Source organism: Silurus aristotelis, assembly GCF_946808225.1.
Source record: "Silurus aristotelis genome assembly, chromosome: 11".
NCBI classification, from domain to species: domain Eukaryota; kingdom Metazoa; phylum Chordata; class Actinopteri; order Siluriformes; family Siluridae; genus Silurus; species Silurus aristotelis.
The window spans coordinates 13,411,657-13,432,780 of NC_139584.1; the positions used below are offsets into that span (position 1 = coordinate 13,411,657).

Here is a 21,124-nt window from a genome sequence, read left to right on the forward strand (position 1 = left end):
TGAAACTCATTTTTGGGATTGTATGCACAGACATAATGAGCAGGAAAAAAAGCATTCCCTCCTGTTGAAACTTGTTCTAGTGAAGTGACTTCAGTAGTATGTGTGACATCATGAAATTTGAGACTGTGGTTGTGAACAGCCCTGCCTTTCAGCTCTTTTCCTCTGCCACACATGTGCTTTCTCCCCCCTGCTCACTTTGCTCCCTTCACTGGATCCGTAGTGTCCTCTTTTCTTTTCGCTCTTCTTTTGGTTTCTTCTCAATAAGAGTAAAAGGTAACATATTTCAGTCAAGAAAACAACACTCCATTTCTACATTTGAGAAAGCCTCAACTGCAACTTTAAAAGGTTTTTAAAAAGGTGAGAAGCTTTGTTTTTTTTTTTTTGTTTTTTTTACAGGTAATTTCCCAGGGTGCATAGGCAATAAAACAAACTGTATTTCTTGAAAGGAAGGGCTTGGAATTTACATGCAGGTATACACCCTTTAAAGGCTTTATCATCTGTCAGCACACTGCTTTCTGCCGATCTCTTAACTGTTTAATCTGATTTGGATGTACTAGGAAAACTAGAATAACAACCTGAACACCCTTCTTTTTGTGTTTGATAAAAAAAAAAGGAAGGTATTGAAAAATACACAATATATATATATATATATATATATATATATATATATATATATATATATATATATATATATATATATATATATTTTATTATTTTAGAATGACTTCTAAGTCACACAAAGTGATGTTTTTGTATCATGCTTTAACATTGATTCAAAACACTGTTAATAAAAACGTAAAGTAAAGTAAAGTAAATAAATAGTTGTGGATTTAAATCTAAATGGTTGTCTAATTTTAACATGTTCCTGTTCAAAAATCGAAAAGAAAAAGAAAAATCTTTGTCTGGCGAATTGCATTCTGACCCCCTTGGGTTTATGCCACTTTGGTTACTAATGTTTTTTGCAGGCAAGGAAGAAGAAAGCTTAAGAGACCTACCACACAAGTTCACCTATTTTTTTCGTATCTTCAGACCCTTTTTCATAGCTTTATATTACCTAATTCCTAAAATATTTCTCAAAAGTAACAATTTCCTTCCTGCTGTTGTTGCCAGACACATATTCACTGCTCTTTTGGAACCATTTTGAATAACTTAAAGAATATCATAAGCATTTACTACTTTACTACTATTGGAAAATGGTCCAAAAACTATTTCTTCCTTAAAGCCTAAAATTCAGCAGATTCCAATACAATGTTTCACATTTTCTGTATAAGAATATGGATTTATGTAATCTATAGTTAAGATTCCTCTATATATAAAACAAAACAAAACAAAACACAAAGTTCTCATAAGGCTTCTCATAAATCAGTAACAGACATTTAAACATGACAACGTGAATAATTTGATCAAATGAGACTGTAAATCGTAATTTAAATTGTTCAGGGTGTAACCACAAGCCGCAAGCAAAAAAAAACACTGTACTGTGACAAGCTGGTAGCACCCACGTTTGTAGAGCCCATGTGGAAAAGAGGATAAACAGAGCCTTGTGTTGCTTTCCCAAACCAAACGTAGTTAAAATTTGTGTTGTGATTGTTTAAATTGTAATACATAGATTTATTCCACACTGTAAGAAGTACTGAGAACACAGCAGCATGCCACTATTATCAGGAGAAATTACTGTCAAATTGAAACCACATGGAATGTGGCTAATTTATTTTGCTGGCTTGTGGAACATAATTGTGCAGGACAACACTAAAGTTGTGGCCTGCACAATTGATTTGCATCAAGTAGCTTCCTCAGTTACACAGAGCGGATGTCCTGGTCATATCCAACCTCCTCTGTTGTATCTGAGGAAGTTTAAAGGGTAGTAAAGAAATACGAGGTGCTGACAGACAGGTCATCATGTAATCAACAATAACGTTTTGAATGCAGAGAGCACAACTCGTGCTGCTCAGTCACATGTTTAAGCAAAATGAAAAAGGCCAGCTTTGGTATTTTTGTTTTGTTTTCCAAAGTACTACAAGCCGTTCATTATGGTTTCATGGAAACTAATTGCAGAGAGCACGTTCATGGGTTATCTGTATATGTCTGGGGCCTTGTGATCCCGTCAAGAGAAAAATTGCAGTATCGCTTGGCTACAGAAATTCAAGTACAGGCACGCCCAATATGTTCTGAATGTGAAATGAAGGAAAAAAATTGTGTGGGATTAAATACTTCGGGTTTGACAAGTAGAGCATGAGATTCTATGGCAAACTAGTGTGATGAAAAAAGAGAAAAAAGACGAAGGAATGTTGGGTGGAGAGCTGTTCAACTTGAGTAGCAAGTGTGGAGTATGGAGCGTACTATACACAAAGTAAGCACCTCCCCTTACAACTTAAAATGCTGGCTGAAAAAATGTCTGCTCAAGTCAACAGAGCTGAACATAAACACTGTGGTTCATAGCAACAGTTAACTATAAATACAGAAGGCAGAACATGAAGTAGAGGTGGCAGTTTGTAGTGATTATGTAATTATCTCTTATCAGTGGATGTAAGAAGAAGGTTAATTGTGTTACCGCACCCCCTCTGTGCAAGTTTAACACCCCAGTGTGTTTTCTAAACCCCTAAACGTTTAGACGGAGTGTTTAAAATGTTAAGAAAATAGAATATTGTAATCAGACAGACATTTGCTTATCTTCGACAGATTTGGGGCTACTAGGTCTTATGATGTCTAGTGACTAGCACACTGTGAAAAAAAAAATTAAGTTGCCTCAAGGGATCATGGGTCTGGACTGGGTTCTTTTTGCTCTTGATCGGTGAGGCACTGGGAGGAGGGGTGAGAAAACAAGGCTAGTCTTGCATCAGAAAAGTTTCTCTCCTTTCCCTTCACTCCTCCTTTCCCTTTGCTCCTCCTCTCACTGAACGGAAGAGACATTTTGTGGTTGGTATACGTTGAGATTAATGGCAGATATTTCCATGAGATTTTTAGGGCTTTTTGGTGCAGTTTGAGTTTCAGTGGTTCTTTGTTCTGTAAACATAATCCAACTTGCCAAACTAATATATATTCCAGCTATCTTGGCAAACCGCGCTGTACAGTCTCTAAGTTGCTTGCAAGTAACACAAGTTTTGTTATGTTGGCTTTTCTCCTAAGCTCATTAGATCTGAATTTAGGTTTAACTTAAAAACCATAGGTGGCCCATATAAGAAACAGTCGTTTTCTAAGACACTCCAGGGTGCTAAGGCAGGGGGCCAAATGGCTGTTTAGTTGTTTTTGTTGGTCCATTGTGCATTCCTGCTTTGTTGTTTTAAGTGAGCTAGTTTTATTTATAGGTCATATATGTCATTTGGATCAAGAATCAGTTGCTACTGTCTCCAAACAATTAACACAATTACATGCCTGTGTCAGTAAAACATTCCACATTCATCTAAGAGTCGGGGTAAAGTTTAACCTGTATCAATGACAACAATGTGCAAATATGAACCCATATAACCTGTATGGTCTGTGTATATATGACAACCACTAGCTTCAAAACACTTCAATTTATCTCTTTTACAGAGCAATGGCCTAAAACATCCTATTAACATAACTATTGCATAATTTAGAGATACAGAGTACAAAGTCCTTTATCAGCCACTTTTACTGAGTTAGTTCATTTAAGCATCACTAAGTACATTCACAAAATGAAGGCTAAGACAAAGAAAGCCAGAAGGAACTTGAATATTCTATAGTTGGTAATCATTCGTAAATAAGTATTTAACCTGACATTTGTAATTATTTTATTTGTTTATTGAACTAGATATATTGACCAGAAAGAAGCAGAGTACATGTACTAAGAACTGGGATTATCATTACGCTTAAATTAAAGTTAGCCTTTATAATAATGAAAATTCAAACCTGTTTGGTCTTCTTCACTTCTGTGTGTCAGTTTTCAGCTTTTAAACACAATAAAGCAATGAGAATTTAGAAATGGAAATAGTGCCTGTGGTTGGGAACTATATACTATAGTATATAACTATAGTATATAGTATAGTATATATACTATATAACAAAGAGAGGTTTGGCTTTGGGGGCTTTCGGTTTCAGGTGTGTTGGTGTGAAATTCAAGATCAAGGATTCACAGAAGAATACATGTTTAATGCATAAAGATTACTGCTCAATGAGTTTGCCACTGGTTAAAAGGTTTACCTACCATTATATAGCATTGAGTAGCAATGAGTTAGGGCTAGAAGGAGCCGTGTAATTATGGCCACCATGTTGTAACCTGTTTATTCAGTCCCCCTAGTGGTGTAGATGCCGACATCTATTGTTTGACTATTATGCAAAAAATAGCTTAAGTATGAAGAAAAATAGGGACAGTATAAACAAAATTTGCTTGCCATATTTAACACTATAAGTTGTAAGGTAAATGTTAACGTTCTAATCTATCCCCTAAGAAATTTGGACTTTCTTGTGGAGCACTCAAAAGCTGAACAGGCGTGTATCCTTCTTTGTTTGCAGCCTGGCAAAACTCCCAATGTAACGTGGCAAAGTATTTGGGACATCTCAGGCCAAACCCTTTTGTCATCAAAAATTCATAAAATAAGAAAACAACAAAAATCAGCTCAAAACTGTACCACTGAGAGTACAGTTGAGTAAAAAATAACAATTGTCACAGTTTATTTAGTAAAATGTTAAAATATTTTAGATTGTCTGTCCTTTAAGTGAGAGATTATTGGTGTGCAGTACTATATGGGTATCACTAACACAGCCAAAAAAAAGTTTCTCCTTCTACCCATTTTCTCACGCATTAATTTTTCCTTTAACCCTTTTTTAAAGGGCAAAACAGGCACTGCTTCTGTTTTGCCCTTTAAAAAAGGGTTAAAGGAAAAATTAATGCGTGAGAAAATGGGTAGAAGGAGAAACTTTTTTTTGGCTGTGTTAGTGATACCCATATAAACCATCAGTACTAATGTAAGAACCATTGACGGTCTTTTGTGGTGTTGGTTTGTCACCATTCTTAGATGTGTTATAACAATGTGTTATGTTTTGCTTTATTCACACTGGCAGCTTATGCTGAATGAAAATGCCCCACAGATTCCATAACACATTTGAGGATTTCACACATTTACACCATAACAGTCTGTGTGCATCTCCCAGCAAAAACAATTACTCATTTACCTAACATAAATATTACAAATGTTTTAAAAAAAAAATGGATGGGCCATTGGTTACACCGATTTAACTGTGCTTAAATCTGCCGGTAACAACTGTAACACTGTTACTCCCGCTCACCTGTTCTGTGACTGCTGATATTTAAGTAATGCATAACAATTTTAACATTTAGACCCTGAGTGCATATGAAATGCATATTGAACGTCAACGCATGTGAAGTCTGTTTGTTTTCTTCGACAAATGTTCATGCATTAGTAGTGAAAATCCTTTTCCCTCTGAGAAAGTTCTATGTGGAAGACATAGGCTCAACCCCATATTAAATACCTTGTAGGGAGCCTAATATGTAAGGCCAGTGAGTGCATCTGTACTGATGTTCATGCCTTTGTGTGTGACAGGGTAACAGGATACATTGCTTGATACCCAGAGTAATTTCTTTACTCTGCCAAGAGCTTACCGTATCATGTGTCTCTAAATAGGGATATCCTAAATTAGTCTGATACAGTCTTGACTATCAAAAGTAAAGCTAGTTTTTTGTGTGTGCATGTAGTAGATTTGATCAGCTTGTGATTGTTATGATGGACATGCGACCTGCTGTCAATGAAAGATAAAGTTGCATGTAACTCTGCAACTTTGCAATCGCAATAGAATCTTCCATTAGTCTACTCATCAGCAAAGTACTACAGTTCACTAGTTTCCGGGGATGAACAAGATCTAACAGCTCTCAGAAACTGATAACATGAGGTGCCTAAAAGCCAAAGAGAAACATTTTGTCACTGAACATTTTGTTTAAAATATTCATAGACACCCAGTTATAAAAAAAAAAAAGAGTGGAATAAGACAGTAGGATATGCTTTTTGAGGCAAATGTTTGGGAGATTCACTCCATATACTATCTGCAGAAATTGTTCTAAACTTTGTCAGAGGCAAGAATTTGGGGATACATTTAGGTTGATCCATCTGTAGATCTATCTACAGAGAAGTTGAACAGTTTTTGGTGTTTCGGTCAAGAATTGAACAACTTTTTGAAACAATTGTTTCATGCAATTTTTTTTATTATCGTTTGTGTGTTTGGTGGCTTTTAATGTAATCCGCTATTTTAATGTAACGGCAGAAAATGTAAAGGTAAAATGTTTAGGTAAAATTAATTTTTTTGCTGAAGATTATTTAAATAAAAATAAAAGTCTATTTTTAGTACATCCACAAGCTTTTTTGATCTGCTCATGCCTTAGCAAGCAGTCTAATGTCTATGAGCCACAAAGCATAATGTTTTTTATAACTGAACCTGTTACTGACCTTGCAGTAGGAATTCCCATGATGTACAGTGAGGAAAAAATCCAGAAATCACAATATATGATTTTTAAACTATTTATTTGTATGATACAGCTGCAAATAAGTATTTGAACACCTGTCTATCAGAATTCTAACCCTCAAAGACCTGTTAGTCTGCCTTTAAAATGTCCATCTGCACTACATTTATTATCCTAAATTAGATGCACCTGTTTGAGGTCGTTAGCTGCATAAAGACACCTGTCCACCCCATACAATCAGTAAGAATCCAACTCCTAACATGGCCAAGACCAAAGAGCTGTCCAAAGACACTAGAGACAAAATTGTACACCTCCACAAGGCTGAAAAGGACTATGGGGAAATTGCCAAGCAGCTTGGTAAAAAAAGGTCCACTGTTGGAGCAATCATTAGAAAATGGAAGAAGCTAAACATGACTGTCAATCTCCCTCGGACTGGGGCTCCATGCAAGATCTCACCTCGTGGGGTCTCATTGATCCTAAGGAAGGTGAGAAATCAGCCCAGAACTACACAGGAGGAGCTGGTCAATGACCTGAAAAGAGCTGGGACCACCGTTTCCAAGGTTACTGTTGGTAATACACTAAGACGTCATGGTTTGAAATCATGCATGGCACATAAGGTTCCCCTGCTTAAATTAGCACATGTCCAGGCACGTCTTAAGTTTGCCAATGACCCTTTGGATGATCCAGAGGAGTCATGGGAGAAAGTCATGTGGTCAGATGAGACCAAAATAGAACTTTTGGGTCATAATTCCACTAAACGTGTTTGGAGGAAGAAGAATAATGAGTACCATCCCAAGAACACCATCCCTACTGTGAAGCATGGGGGTGGAAGCATCATGCGTTGGGGGTGTTTCTCGGCACATGGGACAGGGCGACTGCACTGTATTAAGGAGAGGATGACCGGGGCCATGTATTGTGAGATTTTGGGGAACAACCTCCTTCCCTCAGTTAGAGCATTAAAGATGGGTCGAGGCTGGGTCTTCCAACATGACAATGACCCGAAGCACACAGCCAGGATAACCAAGGAGTGTCTCTGTAAGAAGCATATCAAGGTTCTGGCGTGGCCTAGCCAGTCTCCAGACCTAAACCCAATAGAGAATCTTTGGAGGGAGCTCAAACTCCGTGTTTCTCAGCAACAGGCCAGAAACCTGACTGATCTAGAGAAGATCTGTGTGGAGGAGTGGGCCAAAATCCCTCCTGCAGTGTGTGCAAACCTGGTGAAAAACTACAGGAAACGTTTGACCTCTGTAATTGCAAACAAAGGCTACTGTACCAAATATTAACATTGACTTTCTCAGGTGTTCAAATACTTATTTGCAGCTGTATCATACAAATAAATAGTTAAAAAATCATACATTGTGATTTCTGAATTTTTTTTTTTTAGATTATGTCTCTCACAGTAGACATGAACCTACGATGACAATTTCAGACCCCTCCATGATTTCTAAGCGAGAGAACTTGCAAAATAGCAGGGTGTTCAAATACTTGTTTTCCTCACTGTATATAACTTCACTGAATAGATTTATAACATATCTGTTGAATGTTTATGTGCAGTATGACTCTTTGCTGTATAATATGCTAGATATAATATTCTTTTACTCTTTAGGAATTTACTGTTTAAGAACATACTGTGTGAAGAGATATTTTCCTTAGTTTAAATTCTAGAATGAAGCTCAACAGAAGGTAGAAAAAATATTATGTTGTAGAGGCAGTTTGCTGACATAGTTTGTCAACGTTTCTTCTTAGAGGAAAGTGCCACTGTAAATCAGTACAAATATCTTCTGACTGATCAATTTATCATAAGAACTTCTTGTCTGATGTCAATAGTCTATTCCAGGATAAGAATTTAACAATCATAGGGCACAAGGGCTTATTGAGTGCTATTACTAGTATGAAAATGATATCAATTATACGCTATGACCATCATCTTCACCCAGTCATACCACAGTGGAACACTTTTAGGAGATTTTGGTCTGCACTGTACATTGAATGCTAGATGTTAGACAACCCTACCATCAAAACACCAGCTAGTGTATACACCAACAACAATAGTGGTAATCTCTCCTGTATAGTTCCTGAGACTTACAAGGCAAGGTATATTGTATATTTTTTGAGCTGTTCTGTAAATGTGTGCTCACCCTAATAGTTCATGATGTTTTTCCTTTCATTTGTCACCCATCTGTATGTTCACGTGCATGCAGTTCTCGAATTGAGGGAGGGCTGGGGGGATCTGGAACCCCCCAAAAGGCATTAGTGACCCTCCATGACAAGTAAAAAATAGACTTAGGGGTTCCCAAGATGATTTTAGTAAAAAAATATATGAATTACACAACAACTGGGACCCCCCCCATAAGACTTGACTCAATTTGAGCACTGTGTGCATGTGTGCATATGGAAAGACAAGCATGTGAAAAGCCATGTGTGAACAAGAAGGCACTAAAACAACATTATCAAATGTACTAGACATCAGCCTACAAGGCAGAGATCAGAAAACTAAAAAAGTGTGTGGGAGTTACAGCTGGCAGGCTTGTCTGGACATCCTCCAAACTTTAGGCTTCTAAGCCACGTAGCCAATTCAAGTGCAGCGAAAAACAGTAGACTGAATCTAAGCATGAATTTCATATTAAACAGCAATGTGCTGTGTTGAGTTTTTCCCCCACAACTTTTCACAACTGACCAACACAGAGAGAGAACAAATATTGCTTTATTCAGCATTTTTTACACCTTCAGGAAAAAAATGAAATCATTGTAGTAGGCCTCATATTCTACTGCTGGTTCACCCTGGGAATTATGCATATGTCTCAACATATTTAACAAAAGAAAGGGATTCGACATTTAGTTCAGCTGTGTATGGAAATTCTTAGGCATGAGAAAATAGTCTGCAGCCCATGGTCAGGTCCTCATGAAACATGAGCTCTGATGAGCCAATCAAATTTTGGAGAGTGGGAAAAAAGCCACATGGAGCTCATGTTTTTTCTTTGAGTGCCTCCAGTTTGAAAACTTATCCAGTTCTTTGCACGTAAACATGGTAGAGGCCCAATAAAATGAAAAAGAAAATCAATGTAATTAATCAACTACGTTAAGTTTTTCAAATGGTGAAATGATAATAATGAAATAATAATGAGAGTTTTTTCATTTTATGTAATCTGCTTTTGCTAAAAAAGTATTTGGTAAAAGAAAAAGGAAAAAAATGCTAATTGTTTCTTGCATCGTTTTGTTTTTTAGATCAACACTGAAGACATTCTTTCACACCAACTTTACCTGACCTATTTAACTTCTCTTTAATAATATACAAAAAGATATACAAAGATGGAACTTCAGAAACTATCAAATGGACACCATCAGGAATTCCAGCCTCTGGAGGATGGGTAAGTGTCCATAACCTGAAGAAACGTTAATGACTTGTAAAAAAATCTTTAATGCATAATTTATGTTTACATCTAATCACCTAATATATTTGAACCCTTTCCAGTGAAACACAAAGTAAAGTAAAATGTAAATTTAAAATTTAAAATTTAAATCTAAATCTGTATCACTCTTCAGATTTAAACCTGAAAGTAAAGCTAAACCTAAAGGCATTTTGATTAAAGTTATTGTGTTTGTTAATTCTGTACCAGCCAAAAGCATTTTTTGTTCAATTTCCCAAATATACACAATCTAGTGTATTACAGCATTTACAGTGAATGATTAAACAATCTTTATAGGCACTATTGTAAATCCAATGTCATTGTTTTTTTAAAGAAGGATTTAATAGAACAGCAGCAAAAACCTCTGTTTTTCCAGCTTAATAATAAATTGATTTGAATGATTTTATTCTTTTTCTCCTTGGAAATATCAAGTTTGTCACCAGAGCAAGAAAACTTTATACCACATAAGAGCAGCGGGGAAAAAAAACCCCAGTTTACAGATGTAAGTGCACAAACAATAAATAAAGCTTACCCTTCTCTCTCTTGCTGCAAATCCCTGCAATGTTATTGACTTTTCAAGCATATCTTTGTGTCTCTGGCAGTTCGAAGGGAAGACCTCATTTGGAATGTCCGTGTTTAACCTCAGCAACGCTATCATGGGCAGTGGAATCCTGGGACTGTCATATGCCATGTCTAATACTGGCATAATTCTGTTCCTGTAAATATGTTATATTGCATCACCAGTGCACTGTTGCTTCACCCAGTATCACAACATGCTGCAAAATACTGTCACATTGATTTGAATTTCACATGGCTTACTGAATGCAGACTCATGCATAACATGCACAGTACACAACTATGTGCACTCTTGAATCAGCTTTTGGAGCATGTAGTATTGCATATTTGTATACTTCTTATGTTTTCAGCGGTTTTAGGCTACATATCTTTAGTACAATTCGTTTACAGAACAGAAATTTACCCCAAACAGAGAGAATGTTAAATTTTTCTTTAGGTATTTGCTGTTAAATTAACAGGTCAGTATGAAATCAGAGGTTTGTGTGCTGAACTGGTCAGCAGTAATAATGCAGAAACACTTCTGAATTGAATTCCATCTGCAGCATTAAATATAGCTTCAGAGCTGGCAAGGTCTTTATGTCTGCTTGTTGTAAAAAGTGCAGTCATCTCTCTCTCTTTTTCAAACACACACACACACACACACACACACACACACACACACACACACACACACACACACACACACACACACACACACACAAACACACACACACACACACACACACACACACACACACACACACACACACACAAACACACACTTGGTTGCCTGTTGTTAACCCTGTTGTTTATCAAACCAAATTACACTCACTTCAGTGCATTGCACTAATTCATATTAAGTACTAAATATATTTTAATAAATCATTTTATTTATAAAAATTATTTTTACAGGTTCCTGTTGATATGCATTGCAATACTTTCATCTTATTCTATTCATCTCCTTCTAAAGAGTGCTGGAGTCGTTGGTAAGACAAGGCAATAATAATAATATACAACTTACTGAATTAACTTTTGCTTTGTTTGTACATAGTTAGATATCTATTTCTGTGTGCAGGTATTCGTGCATATGAGCAGCTCGGGAAAAGAGCTTTCGGTCAAGTGGGAAAAATACTGGCAGCTCTTGTCATAACAATGCACAACATTGGAGGTGAGTCAGAGAACAAGACTGGTGATTCTATGAATTGAAATGGAATTTATACTTTGTTGTTGTACAAACAGCTTTCTGGTTTTAAAAGCTCTGGTTATTCATGGTAACTGAGACTCTTTGACAAGCCATCCATGCATTAAGTCATAAAATGCAGAGTACTTTAAATCTTAAAAGAAGCACAGCCAAACTAATGACAAAATAAATATATAATAAACCACATGATTGACCATAAATTTGAAAGCGCCTTTAAGCAAAATCTGCTTTATGGTTACTTTGCCAAATATTGTTATTAAAATATCCCTATCAAGCAGCCACTTCTTATTGGAGTACAAAAATGTATATTCATATCAAAGAAGTAGCCAGAAAACTTGAGGCAATGCTGACACACACTACTTCTTAAGTGGAATACCAGTGTCAGGTTGCATAACATCCACCTGTTCCTACTCTTGTCCTGGTGGAGAAATATCATGATTTCAGACATTAACCCCTTAAAAATTCAAATGTCATTGACAGTCTAGATAAAGATATGACAAAATTTTATAATATATAATATAATAATAATGCCTTGCAATGCCCAGGTTGGGTTTAAACTGACTCATGATTGGTAACAGTAATCATATTCCTGTGCAATGTATAAAACCCTTTGATTTTTACTATTATTATTTATTACAGGTTTGTATGATGTTGCATCTAAAAGCTTCTGTCGCAATACATATTCCTGGTGTGTGAGAACAATAAATAAGTCACATTCTGATGTTATGCAACATGACATAATTTATAGTCATACTTGTTTTTTTATTGATGTATAGTTATTGAAGTTCGGGATAAATGTATTCTATACAAATGATTATTTAAACAGCCTTATAATTATAAGAACTCAGTAGTAAATATAATAACTATGATAATGGTAGTTTTTAAATCAGAAGCCCTGGCTATACATCAGAGAGCTCACTTTGAGAAGCATGGCTTTGTAAATAACCAAGTGGTCCAGACATAGCATATTATAGATAATGATCAAATCTATATACTCTTCTAAATCAAGTGGACATTTACATTTTGGTACATCTCTCTCTTTTTCTGTCTGTGTTTATTTCAGCAATGTCTAGCTATCTCTTCATTGTGAAATATGAGTTACCTTTGGTCATTCAAGCCTTTTTGGGGCTTCACCAAAGCATTGGGTAAGATGCAAAAGCAACTCATTTTGACTCATATGGAAAATGTTTGCCAGATCAGATAATATAGCTGGGGAAGTGCTGTGGGTGCATTGGTTAATAATCTTGATATTTATTGACTTAAAATAGTTCTATAAGTTCTATAAAGGGTTGTTTTCATTACATTATTGATACCAAGTGTACCAATAGTCTGACAGTCATCACTATGTGTTTAAAATAAATTTGCAGCATTTAGCAGACACCCTTGTCCAGAGTGAAGAACAAAAGTGCTTTGAGTCTCTAGCAATGAATAAATCTACACTGGTATGCTAAATTACAAACTTAAAATAAATCAGATCAAAATGTGAGGAAAAGGACAGTTGATTGTCTATAGTTACCCTAAGGTTGCGAGCAGTGGATGAAGGGGATAGCAAGAGACATGATGAGTTATTTAGAGATCTGGATCTTTAGATAAATCACCTGGGATGACCAGCAGTTCTGTTTTGCTGGGGTTGAGTTTTAATTGATGAGCACTCATCCATGAAGATATGTCTGTCAAGCATGCCGCGATCAGAGCGGAAGCTGTGGTATCTGAGGGAGGGAAAGAAATGATGAGTTGAGTGTCATATGCATAGCAGTGGTAAGAAAACAAATGTGAGGATATGACTTCACCAATAGAGTGGGTGTAGAGGGGGAAAAAAAGGGGACCAAGTACCGAACCTTGTGGAACACCAGTGGTGGGTCTTCACAGGGCAGATGTGGATCCCCTCCATGTTACCTGGTATGAGCGACCTTCCACATAGGAAGCAAACCATTCCCATGCTGTTCCAAGTTACTGAGGGTAGACAAGAGAGTCTTGTGGTTGACTGTAAAATACTGCTGAAAGGTCCAGGAGGATAAGTACAGATGACAGTTAGGCTGATCTAGCAGTATGCAGTTTTTTCAAAAGGGCCGTCTCTGCGGAATGTGCCACTTTAAAACCAGACTGGTTTGGATTATGGAGGTTGTTCTGTAGGAGATAGACAGACAGTTGGTTAAAAAACTGTGCATTCCAGAGATTTAGAAAGATAGGATCTATCATTATGCATGAATATATCATTATGCATTTCTGTTTATGTATTCTAAAAACTGGTGGTTTATTGTAGCACATAAACTTCACATATGTTACTATAGTAATGACTCTTACAACAAAATGTCCAAATTTTTTATACTATTTCACCTTAAATGGCCACAAGAACCGATTTCAAACCAATTTTAATTCATGGTGTAGTTTCTGTTTAGTTTGGTTTGGTTTATTTTAGTTTAGTTTAGTTTCTAGTAGGATATTGTGTTAATTTAAATATATTCTACATAAACATAAGGCTACACTCAATTCACTAATACTTTTCCTAATTAGTTCACCAAGTCACAAGAGTATAAACATTTTGACTCATTTGTAAGCAGTGCTAGCCTATTAACCCCTTTCACTTTCAGCTTATCACTGAGTTATATATGCCAAAGCATATTATTCAGTGAAGCGAATAGCATAGGTATTTATCTATAAAAGTTGTGATGAAGCGGCTTTTGAAATTTTAATGGATAAAACGAGGTTTTGAAAGTGTTAAATGTTAGAGTGATATCTTGTTTGAAACTTTGAAGTATGAATATTCAGCAGTCTGTGTAACACTAGTTCTAAATACTAAAACTATTTTGATTTATTTTTTTCAGACAGTGGTATCTGAATGGCAACTATTTGATCATATTTGTCTCTATCTGTATTATTCTTCCACTGGCTACGATGAGACAACTTGGTGAGTCTATAATAAATGTAGTAAATATATTTTTTATATATATTTATATTTATATATATTTATAATATGTTTATTTTATTTAGCATATTCTTCTCTCCCACAACAAACCCCGATCCTCCCAGCCCACACACCAATTCCCTCATATACCTCTCACAAAAGGATCTATGTATAGCTTTTTCTGTTTAAAATTTATTTTTTTAAGTGTAGCTCAAAATTGAACATTTCTGTAGCACCACAGTCTATATGGTCAACAAGATCTTACCATCTGTCACTGCACACAACCTTGCAGTAAGTTGCAAGAAACAACCAGCTGTCTTGTTCACTTCACAGAGTTGTTAATGCAGGTTTCTCCTTAAAAAAAATCCACTTCTTCACTATTTTATCATTTCTATACTGGACTACTGCACCATCCCCTGCAACAAATACAAAATACTGGTGCAGCTGCTAATGTTATATTTAAAACATTGATGCTTGCCTACAAAGTGAACCAGCACCCATCTACCTTAACTTAACTATAAAACTAAATTACACCTAGCACTAAACAATGTACAATCGCAATCTCTAATCCTGTGCAGTAGGACCCAATGTCTCTCTAGATACAATGAATGAAAAGCTTCAAAACAAGAATTTTTCCTGGCTCCTCATGTAATAATGACTAAGAAGTTTCTGTATGAATGCTGCGTTTCCTGTTGGAGTGTTTTTTCTGATTAGCTGGTGATGATGTGACAACATTTTGATTTACTGTCAATTACATGCTGCATTGCACATCTTAAGTGCTGGTGGTGAAGATGAAATTTTGCACCACATTTGTCATAATGTATGGTTTCCATTATTCAGTAACCATTTAAACAATGAATGATATAAACTATATTCAGCTGATGCAGCTGACTGTAGAAAAACAAATAATTAGCTTTTCCATTTGCTTAGTAACGGTAAACCATGTAACATAAAATCTTGTATTTTCACTGCATCTGGAAATATTATTCTATTAGACTATTTTATACACTATTTTTACTTGCCTGTAGATTTAATAGGAAAAGGTGAGGAGGATATATATATCCTCACTTTTTCATGTCAAATCTGCCGGGCAAGTAAAAATAGTGTCCCAGTGTATAGAATAATAATGGCTGTACACATTTTAAATTCAAAGTGTATTTATGTATATTAATGCATATACAAATATAAATGCATATACAGTACTTAACAAAAGTTTGAACACTAACTTTTTTGAGAGAGAAACACATCATGTTCATTTTATTTATGTGCAACAAACAAAGTAAATTAATTGTAAGAAGATTTACTTTTTGACCAAACATATATAGAAATGTTAAACTTGATCATAAACAGACGTTAAACTTTTTAAAAAAAGCTTTGCTTAGCTTCTACAAAGATTTACCTTTATACTTGGCATGCCTCTTCTAAAACATGGCAGAGGTGTTCTTTCCATGATATCTATCAGGCAATTCAATGAGAGATAACACCCCAGCAGACGTTTTGCTCTGTAGATATTGTTTCAGAGCTTAGATGTATGCTTTGGTTTCCTGTCTTGTTTTATGGTAAAGTCCAATAAGTTGTAGTTCTTGCATGGTGTTGTATTACAGAATGGTAGCCACGTCAGTTCAGTATTTCTTTCACCTGGAATAAGTGTCCAACTTTCCCTGCTCCATAACAACCTCAAACCATTAAGCTTCCACCTCCGTGTTTGACTGTGGGTGTGAGGCAGTATTAAAATCTACTCTACATTTCGACATCTAGGAGCCAAAAATATCACATTTGGACTCATCCTTCCAAAGAACCTTCTTCCAGTCATTTACAATTTACAATTCTGTTGTTTTTTTTGCCTTTTATAAATATTAATAATACTAGTATAATTGTTTTAGATTTCCTTATACATAATTCTTTACATATACTTTTTAATTTGTCTTTTCCATGAATTGGTATCTTTTTAGTAAACAGAGTTGAAAAATAAAAATTTGAAAATAAAAGTTCATGATAGAGCTATGAGAAGTACCTAATGAAAATTGAACAGAACTTCAGGAGAATTAGGGATCACAGGTCTACATGCAGACTATGACTTCAGCGGTGAAATTTAAAACTTTAGCACACATAGTGAAGTTTCATACAGTTAATGTGAAATTGTGGCATGTGTGTCTATAGGGTACCTGGGCTACACCAGTGGGTTCTCACTCACTTGTATGGTTTTCTTCCTCATCTCAGTGAGTATCTGATCGGGAAAAAATCTCTAAAAATCTCTAAAATAAATATATAAAAAATGCTTTAAACATTATTGTAACCTACTACAAGAATTCTAAATATTCTTAGTCCACGTTACTTTCACTCTTACTCAGTGTCTACTGTTACCAATCATCCTTCCCCTCTTTCTCTTTTTCTTCCTTATTTGTGTCATTTTGATCTAGGTCATCTACAAGAAGTTCAACATCCCATGCCCTTTTAAAGATTTCAACAATCACACCACAGTCAATTTCACAATGGAAGAAGAATGTGAGGCCAAGTTCTTCACTGTCAACCAGCAGGTTAGTAAAACTAAGCTGTCTACTTATCATCTAACAGATGTGCACATAATCATGACAGATCTATCCAAGGGATAAGGCTATTTACAGTATTTGAAAGAAAAGTTATCCAGTAATCCGGTAAAGCTTTCACGTAACTATTGGCCTGATTTTGGTGGCAGGTGACAGTTTGGAAGCTGTGCAATGCTTTCAGAATGCTTTCACTTGGACTACACCACTTATATAGTAGTCCCTACTCTTATTACCTTATTTTATTCTGTCTTGCAGACGGCCTATACAGTTCCCATTTTGGCCTTTGCATTTGTGTGCCACCCTGAAGTGCTGCCTATCTACACTGAATTGCGCAAGTATGTTTAGGAGCACATGCTACAACTGAACAAATGTAAAGAATTTCAAGAATTTACCATGTGAGCCATTGGAGCAACTAAAAATCATTCGAAGATTAGTTACAGAAATATTATAAAACAGTTTTAAAAATATGCCATTTTCAATGATTTTGGATATAAATTGTTTTTGAGAGATATAACTGATGAATAATGTTGACATTTCTTTTTGTTTCCTAAACAGCCCAAGTAAGCGACGTATGCAGGCCATCGCCAATGTATCCATCCTAAGCATGTTTGTAATGTACCTGATGACCGCAATCTTTGGATACCTCACCTTTTATGGTGAGACTTCTATATCTGAACTCACCGTACCTTATATTTATTTGTGCACTGCAGTATCCCAATTTGTTATGTGTGTGGTGGCCAGGGAAAATGTGTTTTGGTCAAAATATCTTTTTTGCCCATTGCATACTTAGTCATTTTATCTTTTCAGAATGCATAAAAATCTTTTTGACTCTTACCAACCTGGAAATACTGTGATGAAAAGAGTCTGGTATATTCATATGATTTCCTTAAACAGTAAAATAGAATTATTAAATGCATATATGCAGAAGAAAAATAAATAAATAAATAAATATATATATATAAATATATATATATAAAAACCTGTATGTATTTTACTTTTTGAATAGATTTACCAGGATGCCCTACATCCATCCAGTATGTTTTAGTCTAAAATATCTACCTTCATGTGATTAATTTTTATTGACTATTTATCATGGAAAGTAAACTCCTTTTCATTGTTGGACATGAACAGGAAATACAGAGACAGAGCTGCTGCACACCTATAGTGAAGTGGACCCGCTGGATGTATTGATCCTGTGTGTGAGACTGGCTGTACTAGTGGCTGTCACACTGACTGTGCCTGTGGTGCTTTTCCCGGTAACACTTTATTTATATAGCATTTCTTGCTATTTGGATACTTACTTTTCTTGCAGTAATGTATAAACCACAATCTGCATTTGGTGATGACAGTTTTATAATCACAGTGCAATAGAAGATTCTCTAAACTGCTGATCTGATGTATTTTTGCTGTACTACATAAGTTTTATTGTTGTAATACCAACGATTGCATTTTATATTATATACAAAAAAAAAAATAATTCTTATATTTGTTTAAATAATGTTGTGGAAGGTCACTTGATGGAAACATCTTATTCACATTATAGCAGTGTGTCATGTTACCTAAACACATGAAATCCCTCTATCCTAATTGATTTTTTCATGTTGGGAAACAAAGTTGCCTGCAAATAAACACCTGTTTATGTGGAGAATCTGCCATATTACTATAAAAATGCTATTAGAATGAGTGCATTAATAGAGCCCTTGAAGCCAAGTACTGTTTTTAGAGCTGTGCTGATAAAACTTAATTCTTGAAAGGATTAAAATGTGAGAAATTTGTAGGGTTATGGCAACACCTTGAAAGTGACTTTTGCCTTTTGAAAATACTATTGACATGATGGGGTGTATAAATGATAGGTGGTACATGTCAAAGTAACACCCACAGGAAACCCAGAACTGAACTGCAGTGATGTGGTGTAAAGATTAATAAAAATCTTATGATCTTAAAACTTGTGCAGTGATGTAAACATAAATATGATTTTCATTTAGATTCGACGAGCTCTGCTGCAACTGATTTTCCCCAAGAAACCTTTTCACTGGGCTCGTCACATATGCATCGCTGTGTGCCTCCTTTTTGTCGTCAATTTGCTTGTCATCTTTGTACCCAACATCCGAGACATTTTTGGCATCATCGGTATGTAAAAAAAATTCCTCTCTGAAAGCAATTAAATACATCTATTTTACTTAACAGATGGAAAGATAGAAGTCCCGGCTTTGTCTGAAAATTAATAGCATTAAATAAATCCGCTGTAATATAGTCTGTATTGTGAATTCTCTGTTTCTTTATCTTCAGGCGCCACCTCTGCACCAAGCTTGATCTTTATCCTTCCAGGCCTCTTCTATATCCGCATTGTTCCAATAGACCAGGAACCACTCTCCTCAAGACCAAAAATTCAGGTGATTTGAATGTTTAATTAATAGCATACATTTGAGTTTGGATATTTATGTGACAAATCTTAAAGCATCAATAATTTCTTTCAGGCTATTTGTTTCACGGCCCTGGGTTTCATCTTTATGACGATGAGTTTAACCTTCATAGCCCTGGACTGGATCAGTGGAGAGAACCGCAGTGGTGGGGGACACTAATTCCCAACCACAATCACAAAGGGTCCAGTATGTCTGCTCAGAAGAACACCACCTGTCTTCTTCTCTCAAACCCAGTTTTGGAACATGAGAGAAAAGCAAAAAACAAATAAACCAACAAACAAAATACTGATAGGCTGGGCCCATCTCATCTCTGGTCCCTTTCCTTACTGCGTGAGGGTAGGACCTGCTTCCCACCATATTTCAAATTAAATAGAGGAGTGTTTGTGGTGGAGGATCTTGGCTGAACATGATGACATCGCGCCCTTTCGAGGCGGTAACCTTCAAGATCCTGAATGCAATCATTTGCTTTGACAATCCACAGAGATAAATGCCAATTAGGTTTCTGATGGCAACTGCTTATAGATGCAACATTTATAAAGGTTAATTTGCAAGATCTGTAAGAGAATTCCAAAAAGGCAAATGGTTTATGTTCTCCCTTCAGTGTAAACAGAAAAAATCCATGTTTCATGTCAAGGTTTTAGGACAGATAGATATATGCCAAGCACATACAGCAGTATTTAATTCTATTGATCAGCTACAGTTCATGTTTAGAAGAAAACTCTATCCAAATTTCTCTCTCACAGCACAGTTTTAGTAAAGGGTCAAGTAAAATCTTAATGATGAAATAGGAAGAAACATTAAAAATATACCGCATGAGAAATATCTTCAAGCCACAATCGCTGCTTTATAAAGACAGTAAATTAACAGTAAATGTATGGCAAAATAGCTATTTTATGTAACATCTTTTCAGTATTTAAAGTTTCTGACACAACTGCCATTACCTCAAGCAAAAAAAAATTTAACAGACAAATCCATCATGTGCCTTAAAAACTCAGAGTGCAAACCTTGCTTCCAGATTCTTTTTAAAAGCCTTATTCAATACCATACCTCAGTTTGTTGTTCTCAAGTCCCTGGCAGTTGTTGTAAAGCAGAATGTACAAATTATATAGTATATTGATTTGTTTTAAGCTTTTCACAACTGCTTTTTGTTTAAGCAGGATTACACTTCATCTGAATGAGAAAGGTACAGCAAAAAACCTCTATAATAAAATTCATTGCTGAATTAATAGCTTTAAAGTAAAAGCATTCAATCAGTAGAATTAGAGCGAAGGATCCATCTGTATATTTTTTTCCACAATGATTGAGTGAAGCATGATAATTAAAAGCTCATAATGTGCCACTGATTATCATGTATTTATCAGCACTTCTACTGTGGCCTTTTCTTTTAGGTTGTATTTTTTGGGGGCCACAGATAAAATCTTCACAGATTTTACATACTAAGAATTAAACTTATAAAAAAATTATAACCAGTGCATTTAAGCCAATACGATAGAGCAGAATAGGGCTGAATTAAGGGTTAAATTGTTTTTCCTCTGAGTCTGGAGGCCATTGTGAGACGGTGTCCGTTATATATTTTTTCAAAAACTGATTAATTTCCATGTCCCTTATGTATCCATATATATATATATATATATATATATATATATATATATAT

At 35.5% G+C, this 21,124-nt stretch overlaps 1 protein-coding gene across 1 annotated transcript; it reads left to right on the forward strand.

Moving 5' to 3' along the window:
- The first annotated feature begins 143 nt into the window (after positions 1-143).
- On the forward strand, positions 144-21,097 carry slc38a5b (solute carrier family 38 member 5b). Its single transcript, XM_083553751.1, has 16 exons — positions 144-357; positions 9,659-9,801; positions 10,273-10,342; positions 10,443-10,558; positions 11,308-11,381; positions 11,471-11,563; positions 12,660-12,741; positions 14,422-14,504; positions 16,662-16,720; positions 16,922-17,038; positions 17,303-17,382; positions 17,603-17,703; positions 18,179-18,303; positions 19,033-19,177; positions 19,337-19,440; positions 19,525-21,097. The coding sequence occupies exons 2-16, from the start codon at positions 9,743-9,745 to the stop codon at positions 19,627-19,629; spliced, it is 1,413 nt and encodes a 470-aa protein (XP_083409877.1). The 5' UTR covers positions 144-357; positions 9,659-9,742; the 3' UTR covers positions 19,630-21,097.
- Positions 21,098-21,124: the final 27 nt, after the last annotated feature.